The 19,622-nt window shown below is 48.9% G+C and overlaps 1 protein-coding gene across 2 annotated transcripts in view; it reads right to left on the reverse strand.

Moving 5' to 3' along the window:
• The window catches only part of RNF4 (ring finger protein 4), a 37,765-nt gene extending 18,883 nt beyond the window's left edge, over positions 1–18,882 (reverse strand). The window contains exons 1-2 of one of the 2 annotated variants that reach the window (XM_004383515.2): positions 18,775–18,882; positions 1,721–1,878 (exon numbers count right to left, since the gene is read on the reverse strand). In XM_004383515.2, the coding sequence (XP_004383572.1) occupies positions 1,721–1,729 (9 nt within the window). In that variant the 5' untranslated portion in view covers positions 1,730–1,878; positions 18,775–18,882. Of the gene's footprint in view, positions 1–1,720; positions 1,879–18,553; positions 18,737–18,774 lie in introns of those variants that run through there. The other variant, XM_023737979.1, reaches the window with a different exon arrangement.
• Between the last annotated feature and the right edge of the window lie 740 nt (positions 18,883–19,622).

Here is a 19,622-nt window from a genome sequence, read left to right on the forward strand (position 1 = left end):
CTGCCAGTGTTTTGTGGGTTCCTCAGCAGACAGACTGCTTAGCGTCCTTTACTTTTATCCGAGTCTCGTGTCCTCCTTCCTGTGCAGCAGACACATTTTCCTTACTGGCCACTGCTGAAACAGAACCCTTCAGGCCCCCACCCCAGGTACCTGTGCTGTTTCCGGTCCCCACTGAGGGAGCCCAGTGAGCAGTCACGGGTCACCTGGACACACCCACACCCGCCTCAGCACTCGTCACCCCAGTCCCACGGCTGCTCTTCTGGCACCGCCACGTCTTTAATCTGGGTTCTCCTCAGCCTCTCTTCCTTTTCTTCATTTGGTCAACTTGTACACAGCTTTCAAGAACCTCCTCAAATATCACCTCCTCTGTGGAGACACTGCCCGGACTACCCATCTCTGGATCTTCTTTTCCAAGAGTCTTCCTGTCCTGCTACTCCCCTCCTCTGCCTCTCCTCAGAGGGTGGACCGTGGGAACTCACTGAGGTAGCAGGCAGGAGGGACGTGATACCGCAGGGCCAGGCTCAGTTCATCCTGGAATATTTGTTTAGACCTCCCATCTGTCCTCTTGTATTCTTTCAGCGTTCCTCCTTTTTAACTAGCAGAACCCTCAGAGGCCCCCAACTTGGAGCTAAAACTGGCCATCTGGTCACTACCCAGTTATTGACCTCATTCTTCCCTGGCTTTGCCTGTCCTGGTACCTCCTGTGTAGGCCTGGGGGCTTCATGGGTAAGGTGCCAAGGCTCAGAGTACCACTTCCCTACAGCCAGCTCAGTGGCAATCTGCAACTAAGGAGCAAAGAGGAAGGTGGCTATTTAAATCACATCCAGGAAGGTGGATCCAGTTAAGCAGAGGCCCTTTGCTTTTGTTCTCTGAGCAGGATGGGTATAGATATCAGCAGTGAGCCTAGAGCACAGTGAGGACCAGGGGTGGTCAGGAAAAGGAAGAAGAGGGAGAGGCCTCACAGGGGTCAAGTGGTCAGCGAGCAGGTCACAGGAGCCTGAGAGCTGCTCGTTTAACTTCATCTCCCCCACCTTCCCTGCATCATCCGCAGCAACTCTGGAGTGCAGAAACAGAATACAAGGCTCTTTAACATCTGGTCCACTGGAGAGGCGTTCACTGCCTTGGAAGCAGCTGTTTTGGGCTATAGATGCTTAGGAACATCTGGCAGGGGCAACCTTGGCGAGTGGGCTCTGACTGTTGGCCGGGAGTAAACAGGGGCAGGGGGTCTTCAGGCAATCTTCTCTAGAGCCTCGGGACTCCAGGTGACATCTGGGTTACCCCACACCAGAACTGCTTATGAGGTCTGATGAAACCTCCAACTAACAGTTACAGTGATCACTGAGGGTTATTACCAATATGCTCACAGTGGGCCAACGGGAAATAAAATAGAAGGGGAAACTGTACTGGTTCTGAATGATTCAATAAAGGAACCCTATTACTTCTAAGACATTGGCAGCTGCACTGAAGGTAGGACACATCCAAACCCAGCCCTGCAATGAGACTTCTGTCTGCCAGGGTCACAAGACCATCCTAGACACTCTGGAAGTCAGCTGCAGACAAACAAGTTGGTGTAGCTTTGCCGGTGTCCCCGGTGCACACTCTTTCAAGAATTAGGTTACTTAGAAGCATCTTTATGGAACTCCCATTAATGTGCCACACGGAATAAGGCAGTTGCTCAGCCCTGAAAATGAAATACAGTTCAGAAGCTGATGAAACTCACTGTACTCATGGTGCTCCCGGCTCCACCTACAGAAACGGAGTGATCTCTCCCAGCGTGGCAGGGATGTGAACCTTCTCAACCTCTCACACCTGCTGGTTAGTCATTCCCAGCTTGCATAAGAATTTGGAGCCAGATAAATTTCCAGTTATCTTCAGATCCTGAAAAAGAAAGAGATCGAGTTGATAAATGCTGCCACTTGCATCAGCAACGACAAAGTTCAGTTCACTAAGCTAGGTGCCTTGCTGAACACTTTGACTTTACTCTGTTTAATCCCGCAGTAATCGTATGAAGTGGTATTCTTGTCAGAGCCAGGACCACCCGATACCAAAGCTCGCGATCATAGGCACTACACTATCTCCTGCCCTCCTGGCGAAGTATGACGTCCAAACCCCAACAAAGTATTCGGCTAGCTGCTGCAAGAACGACAGCTGCCACAATGAAGCTTCTTTTTCACCCATGACCTCATCGACTCCTCAGAGCAGCTGGGAAGGAACAGAAATTACTGTTTTACCGTACACATGGAGAAACCGAGGCCAGAGCAGAACCCAGAGCCTGTCTCTTTCGACAACCTCACCGTCCCCATCTGGAGAAGCTGATAATTTAGTTGAAGAGAACATGCAACCCATCCTAATTCACCTGGGTGCCCAGCTGAGACTTCCGTCACTAGCAAAGGGTGAACTGGGAGGAGCCAGGAGATTGGGGTGGGGGGGAGTAAGGAGGGGACCCTCCAGGAATGGTAGATGAAGCGTCAGTGATTCTGTGGGAGCGGCTGAGGCTGCTGGAGAGTGCTGCTGACCACGGTTAAGTACCCCCCGTCAGAAACCCAGGGGGTGAGGGTGTGAATGAGAAGCAAAAACATGGAGCCTGGAGGCAGGAGGCAGGGTGTAATCACGTGAACGTGCCCTGAGCGTGCAGCAGGGCTGAGGGACCGAGGGAGCAAGCTACGCAAGGACGAAGCTCTGGGGTCACCCAGTGTAGACAAGAGAGCTGTGAAGGCCTAGTGCAGTTTCACTGGGAGAAGTCAGAAGTTTTCCAGGAAAGGCCCAGCTGAGCTACTCTCTGCGGCCTGGCCCCGTGAGGAAGCGCGCTGTGCACATGCCCGGTCTCTTGGTGCTGCATCATCCACCCTGCCTCAGAAGGATTAGGGGAAAAGGCCTCAGCTCTGTCACTCTCTGAGGGGAGACTATGTACCCAGTGTGCAGCATGACATCTGATGGCACACACCAGAGACCCAACGGTGCTCTCACAAGAATAACACGATGACTTCTCAAAGTGACATCTCACCCATCAACCATCACACTCGGACACTCAGCGGGGGTAGGGGCCCTGGCCAGGAGCAGACTGTCCTCCTGGCTTGAAGCGGGAGGTACCCTGGCATCCCCACAGGGCTCACAAGTCCATTTAGATCACCCGATAATCCCAGATCTACCTTTCCGGGGTTCTGATGCGCACATTTATGTTTCTGATCCCAAGAGGTGTCGTCTTTTGGCGTGCACCTATGATACAGTTTCTTTTAGTGGGTAGAACTGAGAAAAATCTGATTAAAAAGGAGGGTGGACTAATGGACCACAGCTCCCAAGGCCTCCACCAGACTGAGTCCAGTACAGCTAGATGGTGCCTGGCTACCACCACTGACTACTCTGACTGGGATCACAATAGAGGTTCTGGACAGAGCTGGAGAAGGATGTAGAACAAAATTCTAACACACACAAAAAAGACCAGATTTACTGGCCTGAAAGAGACTGGAGAAACCCTGAGAGAATGGCCCCCAGACACCCTTTTAGCTCAGAGGTGAAGTCACTTCCGAGGTTCACCGTTCAGCCAGGAAATGGACAGCCCCACAAAACAAAACGGGACAAGCAGTCCAGGGACAAGGACTAGAAAGCAAAAAGGGACAGGAAAGCTGGTGATAGGGAACCCAAGGTTGAGTAAGGACAATGCTGACATGTAGTGGGGTTGTAAACCACTGTCACAGGGCAACATGTGTACTGTTTAATGAGAAACTATTCTATTCTGTAAACCTTCATCTGAAGTGAGAATAGCAACACAACTGAAAGAATGTAATCGATGTCACTGAATTGTACATGTAAGAATTTTTGAAATGGTGTATCTTTGGCTATGTATATTTTCACACACACACGCACACACACACAAAAAAAGATCGAGAAGGGGGTGTGTTGACATGTCCTGGGGCTGTTAACCAATGTTATAAAACAATATGTGTACTGACTGTTTAATGAGAAACTATTTGTTCTGTAAACCTTCACCTGAAGTACAACTAAAAAAAAAAAAGGAGGGTGTATGAATAACTTCAAATTTAAGAATCAGCACAAAGCCAACTCCTGTGAGGCGGAGGTCAAGTGCATCCCAGATTTCCACATTCTCCAAGCTGCTGTACCACTCCACCTCTGACACCGACCGCTCTCCCTCCCATCAGCACTCTTCCCTCCCCCCTCCTTTGAGTTCAGCAATTCGCTGCAACATCTCACAGAACTCACAAACTGTATTTACAGTTAAGAGATTTATTAAGGAACAGGGTACAACTCAGGATCAGGAAGCATGCAGGCAAAGCCTCCCTTCTTCAGGGCAGGACAGCTCTCTCAGCTCCTCTGGGTTGTGCAGGCCTCCTCTCGGCCCCCTCAGGACAGGCTCCTCTTGTCCCTGCTATCTGTCTGTTGCGGCTGACTCTGCCGTTGGGCTCCTTCTGGGCTTCTCGCTGTCTTCAGTGTTAACAACCCATGGCCCGTGCTACAGCTTTTTTAGGAGTTTCCTTGCCTCCTCTCTCTGCTTCTTCCTGTCTCAAAAACCTGTGGGGTTGGCTGCTTATATACACAACTCCTTGTCAATTTCAAGGCATGGCCCCTCCCGGGGTGGGGGGCACAAACTGACCATCCCCTCTCAGTAGGCCTCAGACACTTCATTTGCATAGTCTATTGACCAATCCCCGCAAACCGCATACTAGTCACAGGGCAGGCTGCAGCCCAGGATCAGAGAGAAAAGTATCAAACCAAGTTGTTTACAATTTACCCAGGAAATATCAATCAACCTGGCAAAAGTAACAAACCCTCAGGGGTAAAAACTAGGGCAAAGGTAACTCCTCAGGGGTTAGGGGAAAAATCTCTCAAGCAGTTTTTCCAAAGAACCAAGGTAAAAGGCCACATAAAGGAACCCGTTTCACCAGAGGGAGAGATCTGTCTTTGGAGCAAAGGGAAATAATTTTATGCACATACCTCGGCTGTTCCGTAAGTCTTCTCTCACTTTGTTGATTTTCAGTCTTTTCAAACATGGCTGTTGAAGATGTAGGCCCCCCCATCCTCAGCCGGCAGCCCTTCACTGCTCTTTGAAACCTCTCATGCATGCCCAAAAGTCCAGCTAGATCCCTGCTTCCCCAGGGAGCTTTTCCTGAGCGTCTCTATTCTCTAAGCCCTCCCATGCTGAGGGCCAATCTGGCAATTTGTTCCAAATCTGTTTCTCTTTTGGGAATAGTAAGGGTGGGGCGAGAAGGACAGATGAAGTTGGAAAGCTGGCCTTACGGAAATCCGCCAAGGGGCTGAATCTCACCAAGGAATCAAGGTGGAAAAGGGACACCCCAAGTGAACTAGTGTGGGAACATGGAAGTGCAATATACAGACAGAAAGGCCCGAGGTCTGGGAGGACCTGGGAGGTGGGAAAGATAAGTCAGCCCTTCCCACTATGGAGGGTCCATGCAGGTGACGGAGGTCATCAGAGTAAGAATAAAACAAACAACAGCCATTTCCTGTGTGCAAAGCCTTGTGCTCATACCACCTAGTAAGCAGGGCCGTACTATTACCTTCACCATGTCACATATGAGGAAGACATGGATGATCAAGAATTACATAATTTGCCCAAAGTTCACAACAAGTAAGTATCAAAGCCTGGAATGAAACCAAGGCAGTCTGACACTATAACATACACGCTTAAATAAATACAACCTTAGGACCAGAATCAATTGTATTAATTTTAGAAACAATTTAGAACCTGGATGATTGAATAAATAATTTCTTTTGTAAGGATCAGCACAAAGTTGGTTCGTATGAGGCAGAGGTTAAAGATGTCCCATATGTCCAACTCTTCCAAGCTGTTACACTACATCATCTCTAACATCAACTAGACCCCCTCCCGAGTACTCTCCCTCCCAACTCTGGGTTCAGTAATTCGCAGCAACGTCTCACAGAACTCACGAACTGTCAAGGAAATGGCTCATGCAGCTGTGGGGGCTGGCAAGTCCCAAATCCGTGGATCAGGCATCAGGCTAGAGGCTTCTCCTGACTCACATGGTTGTGGGGATGATGAACCCAAATCAGGAGGCAGGTCAGACAACAGGCTGCTGGCTCACAAATCTGCAGAAGCTGGCAAATCAGGTCAAATGACAGGCTGCTGACTTAAGATCCAAGAACTGTAGGTCATATGTTGACGAGCCAGATGCAGGATCCAGAGGAAGAGAGAGAACTTTGCCAGAGCATTCATGCATATACTGGATACAGACCATATCCTCAAGGAAATTCCCCTTACTTGAGCTAGGCGGTACGAGGGTGTGACTGGAATAAGGGTAGTAACAGTAGTGACTACGGTAAGGGTGGTAACTTGAGTCACATCCTCCAGTAAGGTGGTGAGACTCAAGATATATCCACTCCAATCCTGTCTTATTAACATAATAGACAACTCACTCCCAAATGGGACCATAACCACAGGCACAGAGGCTAGGATTTACAACACATCGCAAAATGGAGGATAATTACATCAGACCACAAAATGGAAGATGACTACATCATTACATAACTGCCAAACCACTAAAAGTCATGGCCGGGCCAAGTCAACACATAACCTTAACCATCATAGGTTCCATACACCTTATTTGCATTAGCAGCAAGCTGTCGAATCCCCTTCGCAGGCCACAACCACCTTATCTGCACACTCCCACCCAATCATTATGTGGGAATCACAAAGACTACAGCTAGAAGGACCATATTAAGCAACTAACTGTACTGGAATGATACCTGCCCAGTTTCTCAAACTCAGTCTGTCCAGAAAGGAACTCTTGCTTCCCTCTCCCTGCAACATGCCTGCCCTCCCCCAGTATTCTGTCATCACAACAAATGGCACCCCTATCCTTTAGTTTCTCAAAACAAAAACCCTGCAGCTACTCGGCATGCCCTCAAAGCCATTCAGTATGTCCTCACAGCCTAAGTTCTACAAGAACAGGGTCATTAACTGCTTTGTACACAGCACTGGCACAAACAGTGAAGCATCTGGCTGCTAACCAAAAGGTTGATGGTTAAGTCCGTCCAGACACTCTGCAGAACAAAAGTTTGGTAATCTACTTCTGAAAAATCAGCTACTGAAAACCCTGTGGTGCACGGTTCTACTTTGACACACAAGGGGTCGCCATGAGTTGGAATCAACTCGACGGCAACTATTTTTTTTTAAAAACACAGTGCAGACCTCGCATCAGGTAGATATTCAGTGTGTACTTACTGAAAGAATAAATGACTCAGGTGAGCAGAGAGTGGAGTGCCCCTGCTGCTAAGATGTAGGGGAGAGCAGGGGCCCAGAAAACGGTCAGGAAGGCTGGATGCCAGAAATCCATCCAGCAGCCTTTGACAAAATGGCGAGACAGGAACAACTTGTGCAAAGCTGGTCATCACACAGAAGTGACACCATGAAACAAAACTAGCGAAGGAAGAAGAGAAGTAGGTGCTGAGGGCAAGTCATTTTCACTTTAGAAATGCTGGGTGTGGGGTATCCAGGTAAAAAGGTCCATAAGGCAGCTGAAAAACTCAGGGCTCAGGAGAGAGAACTAGGGTGGAGGGAGAGATCTCAGAATCTGTGAAAATTTGGGAAGGCAGGTATAGAAAGCAGAGCCTGCAAAAACAAAGCTAGAACCTGGAAATAACAGAAACATCCAGAGTTTCAAGGAGTAAGAAGCAACTCACAGACAGGGGAGAATGAAAATGAGGCCAGTGAGCCTGGTCCCCAGGAATTCAGTCACTGGGGACCAAGAAGGCCATTTCCGGCAAGTGGCAGCAGCAGCAAAGGAACCCAAACTATACTTAAGGCCAAGACAGGCTGCCTGGAGGAAGTGACAGTGAAGATGAAGCTTTAGTAATAGAAGGAGTTATTTAAGAAATCCCATGGATGGAGTGGGGTGGAGGGCCGCCCAGAAGGCAAGAAGGATGTCCTATTTAAGTACTGTGAGCATGGCGTGTGTGCGTGAGAGAACTGAGGGCAGCAAAAGGTGACAAGCGTCAGGATAGCTGTAACTATCCTGAGGATGGGCAATTGAGGGACTCAAGACAGAGACAACACAGAGATCTGCATTTAGAGAGATCCTTCTGGCACCTGAACAAGACAGAATGCAGACGGGTTGGGAGAAGCCTCTTACAGTAACCCAGGCAGAGAGAAGAAAGGAGCCTGGCTCTGAGGTAGTGGCAGAGAGTAGATGGAAGAGGTAAGAGGTGACTACAGGAACTGAATGGGAGGAGGCAGTTGACTGTTCAGTATTTTCTGGGCTCTTAAGAGATTTATTGGCCTACTTAATCATTCTGTTATTGTTGAAGGTTTATTTTTCTTCCAATATGGATGCTTCAGACGACAAGCACCTCCTCTCCCCTGCCCTTCCAACGGCAGTAGGAGTCAGACAACATCAGTACATGATAGAATTAACAGACAGTTGTGCAGGCAGAAGACAGGAAGAGAGTTAGACTGAAGCCTGATTCCGTACCATATCTAAGACCTGTTCCCACGACCAAAGCAAGGGAAGAGGCAGCAGAAGAGGAAGGGGCGGGGCACACCAGAAACAGCACAACAGCCATTACTCAGCAAGCGCTAGGGAAAAGATGTTCTGATGACACGGACACCCTTCTGCCCAGCCCAGCTTCAGAGCAGGTACTCGAAGACCTCAAACCATGCCAGGCCGGCAGAGTGTGATACAATCACCCAGTGAAAACCAGCCACCTAACCCCCTCTGCTCTGCTTGCAGGATCGCCAAGCAATCTTGATTCGAACGTGGCTTCTGGTGCCTTTTCAAGAGGAGATGACGTGCCGGCACATTGAGTCACGTAGTCTGTGTGGCAATTACAAGGTAGTTCTCACTGTAAATTCATAAACAGCCATCTGAATACGTGGGCATTACTCTCCTGTGAGTCTGGACAAGGCAGCCAGGGCGGCCCCTTTTTATGCTGGTGTGGTAAAAGCTAAGAGAAGCCTAAATCCTACTAATTACATCAAGGAACACCAATGCAGACAGGCCTTGACAGGACACTGGGTGTTTTGCTTAAATCTCACTCTTTTTAAACCAAAAACATATCATCTTTCCCATATGTTATTAACACTTCCATAGATGGGAAATTTCAAAAGTAGGATGACAGAACGTGTGTCAAAGAGTAAGACTATTTAAGACTTGCGGCATACTGGCAAACTGCTTTTGTAAACAATGTCACAAATACCCAGGGATGTTGGCAATGTCCATGACAATCCATCCTCCCAGCACTGGACACTATCATTAAAAATCACCAATAACCTTCATTTCAAAGCTTCCTAAATTGGAACTTTAATGCCACCGTCACATGAAAAACCATGCCTTATTGTTGTGCGCTGCTGAGTAGATTCCGACTCAGTGATCCTACAGGACAGAGCAGAACTGCCCCACGGGGTTTCCTAGGCTGCAATCTTCATTGGAGCAGATCGCCAAGTCTTTTCTCCCAAAGAGCGGCTGTTGAGTTCGAACCGCTGACTTTCTGCTTAGCATGCCTAAGTTCTCAGGAAACACATGAGCCCCCTGGTAAAGCAGTGCAGCAAATCATCCAGGCTCCGAACCCATCATTCCCATAGCCTTTTGCAAACACCTGACACCTGTGCCCCAGTTTCCTCATCTTTAATGTGGGAAAACTATCCCTTCTCGGGCAGCTGTTAGGAAAACAACGACACTGAATAAAAATGCCTAGCTTGGCTCCAAGCACGCTGCAGGCAAACTCATCAGCTGATTAATTCAAGAACTGCGGATGGGTGCTTACTCACAATCCGGCACCGCTTCAGGGACTAGAACACTTGAGAAGTGTGTATGCTAACTGGAAGAACAATCAACCAATTAAGGAATAAATACGTATTATGTCAGAATGGCCAGAAGTTGGAAACTTGTTACCAGTGTGAGTACTAGCAGATAAGAGCAAAGCAAAGCTTCAACCCCAAGTGGAACTGGAACAACAGAGGGCTAGGCTTCCTCATCTCTGCTAAGGTTTATGCACAAATGTGTCCGGCATCTGAGCAAGGTTCCATTCATTTCCAGAAGACTTGGCAGGATGTAGCTAATCACAGCTTCTTAGACTTAGGGGAGGAAAGTGGCAACCCTCTCCCAAAGTTCTTTATTCCTAAAGCGGTTTAGGAACCAAGTCTCCCCCGGGGTTTTGCAGGGACTAGACGAATGACTGGTAAGAGCAGAAAGCAGCAGAGTGGGCTCGGAGAGGCAATGAGCCGTGTTCCGATGCCGAGTAACTAACTAGCTCCTTCACAAATCTGCCTTTACCCAGATGAAGCCACTACCAGCCATCGGCCCACCCACACTTCCCAGAGGCCGGAAGGAACACCAGAACTGGAGGTTTCCCACCTGCCTAGGGAGCTGTCACACAACAGGCAGGGAACTTTTCTTTCTCTCCAAATACGGGGCCCCACTGAGGATCAGTTTTTGCTTCTACTAGAGGAAAAAAAACAGCTGCCTGTGACAGAGATGCTCTATTTTTGGCTGGGATTCAGGCCATGAGAATTAAGAATGAACTTAAGCTTTTCCAAAATCTATGAAAAAATAAAAAGAAATTATCTAATATTCTTCCCCAGGGGCCTACAGAGAAATTCTAACTAGACAGTGTTTGGCCAAGTACTCAAAAATGTTCTGCAATGGAGCAGAGCCCCACAAACACTCTAAGGAAATTCTCCTGTAGCAGGAACCCTGGGCCTCCCGAAGCGACAAGGACCTCCAGGACACACCACTCTGCACAGCCAAGGCTGACCTTTGCGCCTATTCTCCAAGAATGCTAGGTTGATCCTGTCAATGAAAGCTCCGGAGCCTGGGGGCGGGGGCCCCCTAATTCTCTAACAGCCAAGTCTGGTGAAGGTGTATCAGTAACTGATTTGGGGGATTTTCAGAACTGCAGGGGGATTAGAAGACACCAACCCAATCCACTCATTTTGGAAGGTAAGAAGCTGACTGCCTAGTCTCTGTAATTACTCCTTTGTAAAAAGGTTTCTTCGGGGCAGCATGGAAGCTCCGTGGCTTCCCCATCTCCCTGACCTCTCATTTTTCATTTTATTTCAGCCAGGGTGGTCTGGGGGCTGGTGACATAAACAAGTCATTTCCAGAGGGGCAGGAGCAACAGCAATATAGTGAAAAGAGGTGAATGGGGTCCTCGGAGCCATCAGTTACCTCCCGTAGTCAGTCACCATAAAACACTAAGGAAGCAAGCATGCCAGGGCTGATGGTGCCCAGCACAGAGCCTGCCAGGAAGCTTAGCTGCTTCTACTGAATCTAGACCACACCTTGAACAGGGTGAGGGGTAGAAGGGTGTGTGGAGTGAACCCTGAAACACTAAACTGCCCATATCAGCCACTAAAAATAGACTTAGATGCAGGCCTGGTTGGGGGGGAGCCAGAAGGTTATAGATTCACTTGACCTTTATCAATAGCCCATTGCCGTTTCTAGAAGTGAGGGCTGCTTCTTCAACATGAAGGAGCACTGGTGGTGAAGTGGTTAAGTGCTCAGCTGCTAACCAAAGGGTCAGAGGTTCAAATTCACTAGGCGCTCCATGCGAAAAAGCTGTGGCGGTCTGCGTCCGTGAAGATGACAGCCTTGGAAACCCTATGGGGCAGTTCTCTGTCCTACAGGGTTACTAGGAGTTGGAACTGACCCCTAACAGTGCAGAGCAGTGCCCACAGTGGTCATTCCCTCAGGTGCAGACCAGCGGCGGGGCGGGGTGATCTCAAATAGCAGGGCTCCCAGGGCCCCCCACAGCATTTCCTTCCTCCCTTAGGCAGCTGCAGCTGTGGGCTGGCTGGTCAACAGATGCCTGCTGTCACCAGAAAGCTAGCCAACCCCAATTCTCTTAGGGAGAGTCATCTTGGCAGTGGCATCTGACAGCTGGGCCTGAGAGCTGCAGCAGCCCTAAAGCAGCCCTACTCCAGGCCCTCTTCAACACTCTACACAGGTGGTAAAATAAGAGAAAATCAAAGTCAACGGTCCTTGGTCCCCAAGACAAACACAGCCATGAAGAACAGCAAGCACCTACTACACCAGGAATGGACACAGGAAAGGCACGAGAACAGAACATAAGTCTGCCTGAGGAAGTCAAAAGGCTTCACGTGGTAGCTCAAAAAATCATCAGGCTCCAAAAGACCCGAGAATTTTGCAAATGCTCTGAGTGATCACACCCAGCGGCTACGGAATCTGGTCGAGTCTCTTATGACGGAGCCAGCCTTCCCTCGCCACTTTCTGGCCTCGGTGCAGTCAGTCACGTTATAACGCGCCGCGTGCGTTCCTGAAAACCACCACACTGTGCAAAAACCCACGAGGCTTACGGGGAAAATGGATTAGGGGCGCAACACTCAAAAACTCTGTCCATGGCACACACAAAAAAGGTAAGAACCTAATGAAAATGGTAGCACTGTCCTACGCATACATTAAGTGGTTAAGAAATACTACAATAAGGATGGCACTTCACCCTGAAAAGGCCTGAAGTTTGCTCGTGGAAGTGGGCCTCCAAAGGGTTGCGGCTCGTGAGTTACTGCGGAGTGTGGGAAGGAAGCGGAACGTTGTAAACATCAGGAGTGCGTGGGGGTGGCCCATACTAGACGTCAACCAATGAGGGGGCAGAGGTCTGAAGTGTACACCTAGGCGGCTTGGTTCAGCTTGGTTCAATTTTCTGTGTTCACCTAGTATTTTCCATGATAAAACTATATATAAGCAAAAGAAAAACTCTCATTATGTTCAAATTGTTCCCCAATATATCAATCCTGGTGGAACAAACACATGTTGCCAAACAAGCAGCAAGGGACAACGGCCTGCACTCTGCTCCGGGTGCCCTGGTCGCCAGTCACCCCCTGTGGGCTCTTTCCCACCTTCACAGTTTGGTATTTTGGGGAACTCCAGCTCATCCTTCCAGTCCTACCTCAAAGGTTACTTCTATTTTCCTCACGACCCCGGGATCTGATTTAATCACTTCTGCGTACTCCCTCCTTCTCAACATGATAACCGCCAGGTGCCATCGAGTCATTCCAACCCAGGAAACCGCATGTGTGTCAGAATGTGCTCCACAGGGTTTTCAACGGCTGATTTTACAGAAATCGACTGCCAGGCCTTTTTCCAGGTGCCTCTGGATGGACTCAAACCTCAACCTTTCGGTTAGCGGCAGAGCATTAGCCATTTGCACCGTGCAGGGACTCAATGGTAAACAGAACTCTAAATCGAATACTCATTACGGTGTATGTACCACGTACCATGGACTGCTGGAAGAACGAAAAATTCTGTCTTGGAAGAAGAACAGCCAGAATGTTCCTTAGAAGTGAGGATGGCAAGACTTCGTCTCATTTATTTTGGACATGTTATCAGGAAGGACCAGTTCCTGGAGAAGGACATCAGGGATTGGAGAAGGACATGTTATCAGGAGGGACCAGTCCCAGGAGAAGGACATCAGGGACTGGAGAAGGACATGTTATCAGGAGGGACCAGTCCCAGGAGGACAGGTTATCAGGAGGGACCAGTCCCTGGAGAATTGGTAAACTTGAGGGTCAAGAGAGGAAGATCCTCAACAAGATGGACTGACAGTGTCTGCACCAACGGGCTCAAACACACCCACTATTGTGAGGATGGCGCAAGACTGGGCGACATTTCATTCTGTTGTACATAAGGTTGCTATGAGCTGGAATTGACCTGATGGCACCTAATGACAGCGTTTTTTAAAAAATTGTCCCCTCACAGTACCTGGCACAAACATGTACGGTGAATAAATACAGATTTTTTTCTGCTGAAATTAAATTAACAAGCTCATTAGATCCTTGTTTCATTTTCCTGGAAGAGATGGCAGTGTTTTTGAGAATAAAATGAAAAAGTATGAAAAATGGAGCCTTAACACTGCAAGTCAAAAGATAGCCGAAGAGAGATTTAAAAACAGGATCCTCAGGAGAGAACATTTTTACCTGAGGCATTTTCACCTTGGAGGGAGGAGGAGGCCAGAACCAACGGTTCTGAACTAATAGTTAAGAACTGAAAAACATCAAGAAGGTGCTTAGAAAGGAAGCCCATTTTAGCATGGCAGAGCCAGCAGCAGAAATGGGCAAGAGTTTGGCTAAGTCAGAGGTAAGGTGCAGCAGAAGACCACCTTCCTTGCTGAAGGGAGGGAACTTACTCAGGAATAAGCAGATTCTTCAGGAATATAAAGCAGTCACAAAATGAGAAGTTTCTTGAGAATATTTATGATCTGAACCCTCCATGGGTAACTTACTTGAAAAAGAAACATAAAATAAGGATAATATCCTCTGCTTTTAAGTTATTTTTCACTATTTGGAGCTACTAGAGAAAGTGGCTGCTTGCTTCCCCACCACGGAAGAATGCAGGCGGCCCAAGAAAGCCCAGCACGGAGGGGTCACTGGAGCCAGACAGGGGCTAAGACTCCAGCTGACTAATCGTGTGACCTTGGGCAAGTGCCTCAGGACATGCAAAATGGGATAACCACGCCTACCTGGCAGGTGACTCAGTAACAGATAAGAAGCAGGCACTCGCTATACAGTAGGTATCATTACATCACAAACCAAGAGTAACCCACAGGGACACAGGATTCACATGGCTAACAGCAGAAAGACTGCTAGTACCATTCCAAACTAAAGAGGTAACATTTAGCAGACACGCTTCAATTTTAAATTTGCATGTTAAAAATAAATCTATACAGCAAGCCAACTGCCTCAGCTACCTGGAAGTATAGCCCACAGTTAATGTAGCGTAGTGGGCACACCAGAAAACCAGGCGGCTTAAAAGAAGACTCCACTGGCTGAATGGACGTGGGGACTCGGGGTGGAAAGGAGGAGTGTGTTGTCGCAATATGGGGACGGCAATTACGGTCACATAACAACGTATATATAAATTGTTATGTGGAAGACTAACTTGAAAAGTAAACTTCATTTAAACTATAACAATAAAAAAAAAAGAAACAAGCTTGTAAAAACTTTGAGGGTTCATATAGCAGCACACACTGAATCAATAATATAAGTTATCAGTCAAATTTCTATATTGAGTCACATACTGTATTAGGTTTTTTTCCCATCCTCGGCTAGCTTTTTTTTTTTTTTAAATAACGCTGTATAATAAACAATCCCCAAATCTCAAAAAAAAAAAGAAGACTCCAGTAAAGGTTTATGGTCACACTTTCTATTTGCAAAGCAGGCTAATGATAGCACTCATTTTGAAAAGTTCCCAAGCCTTTCCTACCCTTCATCATATGGAACTCAACTAGCTTGCCAGTTCTGACTTATGCCCGGAAAATACTTCCAAAGGCCATTCCAGATCCCTCTGCCCAAACCTTGCAACATGTTTTCTCAAACCTGAACCCCAACCTCAGGGTTAGGCACTATCTCTGCTCCAGGCTTTCCTCCTCAGACAGGAAACCTCAAAATGCCTTGCTCTACAATTCTGAGTCCAGCTGAAAAACAAGATATTTAGATGTGAATTATATCTCAACAATAAAAATAGTCAACCCTGTAGTATTCTACATGAGCCACCTTACCCTTCAAAAATTACTGATTTGAGGACAGTTAAAGACATAGGTAAACCATTTCAATAAAGACAGATACTAGCAACACATATAAAGAATTTACAGATTCACTTTTATATAGCATATAAACCAATTACTGAGTAGCACCCTGAAATCAATGTGGGTATGAACTACTGGATGTGGGCTTTGCTCATAGCCTTTAAGAGCCAGTGATGAACTGCAGTGACTGGCCAGCTGACAACCAGACACCAAGTTCCACTGATTCAAACACACCCATCTCACTCCATCCCCACAGTCACTACGCGGGTCCTCCTAACTGTCCCTAGGCCACCAGTCCTGCCCACCTTTCTAATCCAGCCTTCTCATAGCACAGTGCTTTTTCTAAAATATGATTGTGTGCCACTTCCTTGTGCTTAAAACTGCAGAGCCATTAGGCCCACTCTGAGGTGGGTTTGGGTCAGAACTCCATTTACCTTTTCCCTCCATGAGCAAAACACGTTCATTATCTTTGCTAGAGCCATGTTCATTTTCAGCTCTCTGTAATATAATCTAACCAGTGAACCATAATGGCATTTTGGTCTCCCTCATATTAGTGTCAACTCAGACCTTATATCCAACAGTCCTCAGAAAAGTTCCTGGTGTTCCTCTTTTGTAATCGTAGTTATTCTTAAACGGCCACAGCAGTCTTTGTGGGAAAAGTGTGCAAATACCTGTGGTATATACTGGCCTTAAAATAAATTCAGAACTCCTCAACATGGGGACACACCAAACACCCCTGGTGATCTAGTTCCTGTTTATTTCTCCAGTCCCATCTCTTGCCACATATCTCTCAGAACCATTTCCAAGAACAGACCTCAGAAGACCTCAAAAATGTGCTGAGTATACTAAGGCAGACAGATACGGATATGTGTACAGGAACCGAGTATACTAAAGCAGGCAGATACGGATATGTGTACAGGAAGGCGCATGCGAATAGATGCACGTGCTCGTACAGGTGTAGCTGTAGGCACATACATACACATACATGCATTTGTGGGTGCTGCATGTATATCCACATATAGAACAAACCCCGTAGGGGGCACAGTTTTCAGATGCTTCCTAGACATCTAAATAACTTGCGAGATTGGCTTACTGGATTAAAAGGCTTGGGGTCGTAATCTCAAGAGACAACTCAGTCAATCTGCATAATGCAGTTCACAAAGATAATGCTCTACATCCTAGTCTGGTCAGTAGCGTCTGGGGTCTTCAAAGCTTGCCATCTAAGATATAACTATTAGCCTCTACTCATATAGAGCAAAAGAGAATGAAGGAAATCAAAGTCTCAAAGATGAAACTAGTCCACGGGACTAACAGTCCACATGAACCACAACCTCTTCTAACCTGAGACCAGAACTAGATGGTGCCTGGCCACCACTACCGACTGTTCTGACCAGGGACCCAACAGAACGCCCTGGATAGAATGGGAGAAAAATGTAGAACAAAACTCAAATTCCTAAAAAAGGCCAGACCTATTGGACGTACAGAGACCAGAGGAACCCCCCCAAAACTGTAACCCTAAGATACCCTTTAAACTTGTTACTGAAGCTATTTGTGCAGGTCACCTTTCAGACAAATAATAGATTGGTTTATAAAATAAACAGTACCACCCGTGAGTACTGTGCTCCCTTAAATAATTAACTACATGAGACCACACAGTCACCATTTACCCAAAAGCAAAGATGAGAAGGCAGGCGGGGGAGTGAAGCTAGATCAATGGAAACAAAACAAACAACGCAGATAACGACAATGCCAACACATGGTAAAAACTGTAACCAATGCCACCTCCAACAATTTCTCTAAAAATTGTTTTTTTTTTTTTGAAAAAATCTGTGGCCATCAAGTCGATTCCGACTAACAGGAACCTAATTTGTTGTGTAAACTTTCACCTAAAACATATTAAAAAAAAAATTCATGGGGGAAAATGATTAGAAGAAAAACACGTTTAAAAAGGCTCCTTAGGGAGCCACTAATAATAACAACAAACAAAAGAAGGTTTAGGGAACACTGTATTAAACTAAGATTTTTGAATCAGAGTTGGAAGCTCAAGTTCAGGAAATACAAAAGGCAGCAGTATGTTTCCATTTGAATGTTCCCATTTTTATCTCAAATTCACAGATAAAACTGAGAAAAACAAGTCTCCCCACCCCTTCCAAACCAAACCACTAGAAGAAACGATTCCCCCTTCAATATCTCCTTTGATCGCAAGCGGCCCCAGCACTCCTGGTCGTTGCTCTCGAAGGCTTAGTCCTGCAGTCAGGAAACCCTTGGGCGGATCGCCTCGCCTTTCTGGGCCTCAGTCTCCCCGATCATCCAGGCCGGCTAAGCTCATGGTAAGCCTGCAGAGCCGAGACCGCAGGACTAGCTCCCACAACTGGGTGCAGAGGCAGAAGGAGCTGTGACCGTGAACGTTGAGGAGGAGCTGCAAGGCTAAGACAAAAAAACCAACATCCACAAAAAGGGCTCCGTCTAGTCCTTTCTTCCTCAATGGCTCCAAAGGCGGAGAAGAACTGTCTACGGAGTACGGTGTTTGGGGTCTACGGCCTTAATTCGGTCCGTTTGCCGACACCTGTCTGCAGGGGCGCAGGGCGGTGTGGGCGGCGGGGGGCGGGCAGGCTTGGCCGCAGGCGACCAGCGGGGTCAGGAGGGCGGTCACCGTGCCGAGGCCCTACCAGGTGCCAGGCCCCCAGCCCTCCCGAGCAGCCGCCCACACGTCTTCGGCCCCATTCAAGCGCTGAAAAGGCTTCCCCACGGGGCCCAGGCGCCCAGGCCGACTCGCAGGCCCGCGATGGCGCAAGCACACAAAGGAGGCGCCTCCGGTGGGGCACAAAAACCGTGGGGGAGGTTTCCGCGGGCGGCCGCACAGGCCCGAGCCCTGGCTGCCCTGCCCAGACTCCCCGAGTGACCTTGGGCGCGTCCCTCGCCCTCGCGGAGCCTCAGCTTCCCTTCCCAGATTACAGACTAAGCCCCGCGGCAGCTGCCCGCCGGAGAGCAGAACGCAGACCCAGGCCTCCCCACTTCCGCTTACGCGCCAGGCTGGGTCCATCCGCGCAGTCGGCGGAGCCGGCGTCCGCGTGGCCCCGAGGGTCCCGGGGGGAAGGCCCGGGGCCGGGCCCTGAGTTGGTCAGCGCCGCACCGAGGCGGTTCTGAGCCGCGGGCGCTGAGGCCTCCGCAGGCCGCGAGGCGTCTGAACCCCGAATCTGCCCGGGCCCTGACTTGCTGCTCCCTTCCCGCGAGGCCTCGCCTTACTTGGAGTTGGCTTAGTCCGGCACCTCTGCCACCAGCGCAATTGGACGAAGGAGCCCGTCGGTAGCAGCTGAGAACAACTCCTCAAGCAAGACGCCGCCGCCTAATCAGCGGTCCACTTCCGCTCTAGGGGCTGCGGCACCGCCCTTCTCGCGTCCCTATTGGCCGCCACCGCCCCTGTGCCCTCGGTCAATCGGTTCAGTGGGGGTATTTTCAGTCTTATTGGATAAGAGAACCATCTATTACTACTTTGAAACGGGCCTCCTTCCGGCCCAACCCACGCTCGCGTGCTCAAGCTCCCGCCTGTCTCGAGCCACCGTCCGGCCTCCAGCCCGCCCGCAAGGCCTCTCGGGAGTTGTGGTCTGCGGACGCGCAGAGCGCTGGACTGGGTGCTCTCTCGACAGCCCCGACCCCACTCGTGATTTCCGGAGACATGCGGGCTCCGAGTGCCCGTCTAGGTGACAGCCCCGCACACCAGCCGCCGTGCTCCTGGCCGGACGCGGCCGGACGTTAGCCCAAGCCCAGCCATTCCGCGGCCAGAATATCGGGTCCACTCCTGCCTCTCTCTGGGCCTCGATTTCCTGGCTTGTGAATTAGGCCTATGAGGAAAGTACCTGGAGCTGGGCCTCCAGGCTGGGCGGGGCCCGGAGTCTGACTTTCCACCGGAAACCGGGCCTGGATCTGCAGCCCCTTCGAGGGGTCTCAGGGTCTCCTAAGGAAGCCAGAGGAAGACTTAACCAGGACATTTGGAAGGGATTCTGGGAGAAAAGTGAGGCTGGAGCTGAGAACTGAAGGACTCGAAGGAGAGAGTTCCAGAAGAGGGAGCCATGTGTCCCAGAGCCTCGAGTGGG

Source organism: Trichechus manatus, unplaced genomic scaffold, assembly GCF_000243295.1.
Source record: "Trichechus manatus latirostris isolate Lorelei unplaced genomic scaffold, TriManLat1.0 scaffold00111, whole genome shotgun sequence".
Lineage (NCBI taxonomy): Eukaryota > Metazoa > Chordata > Mammalia > Sirenia > Trichechidae > Trichechus > Trichechus manatus.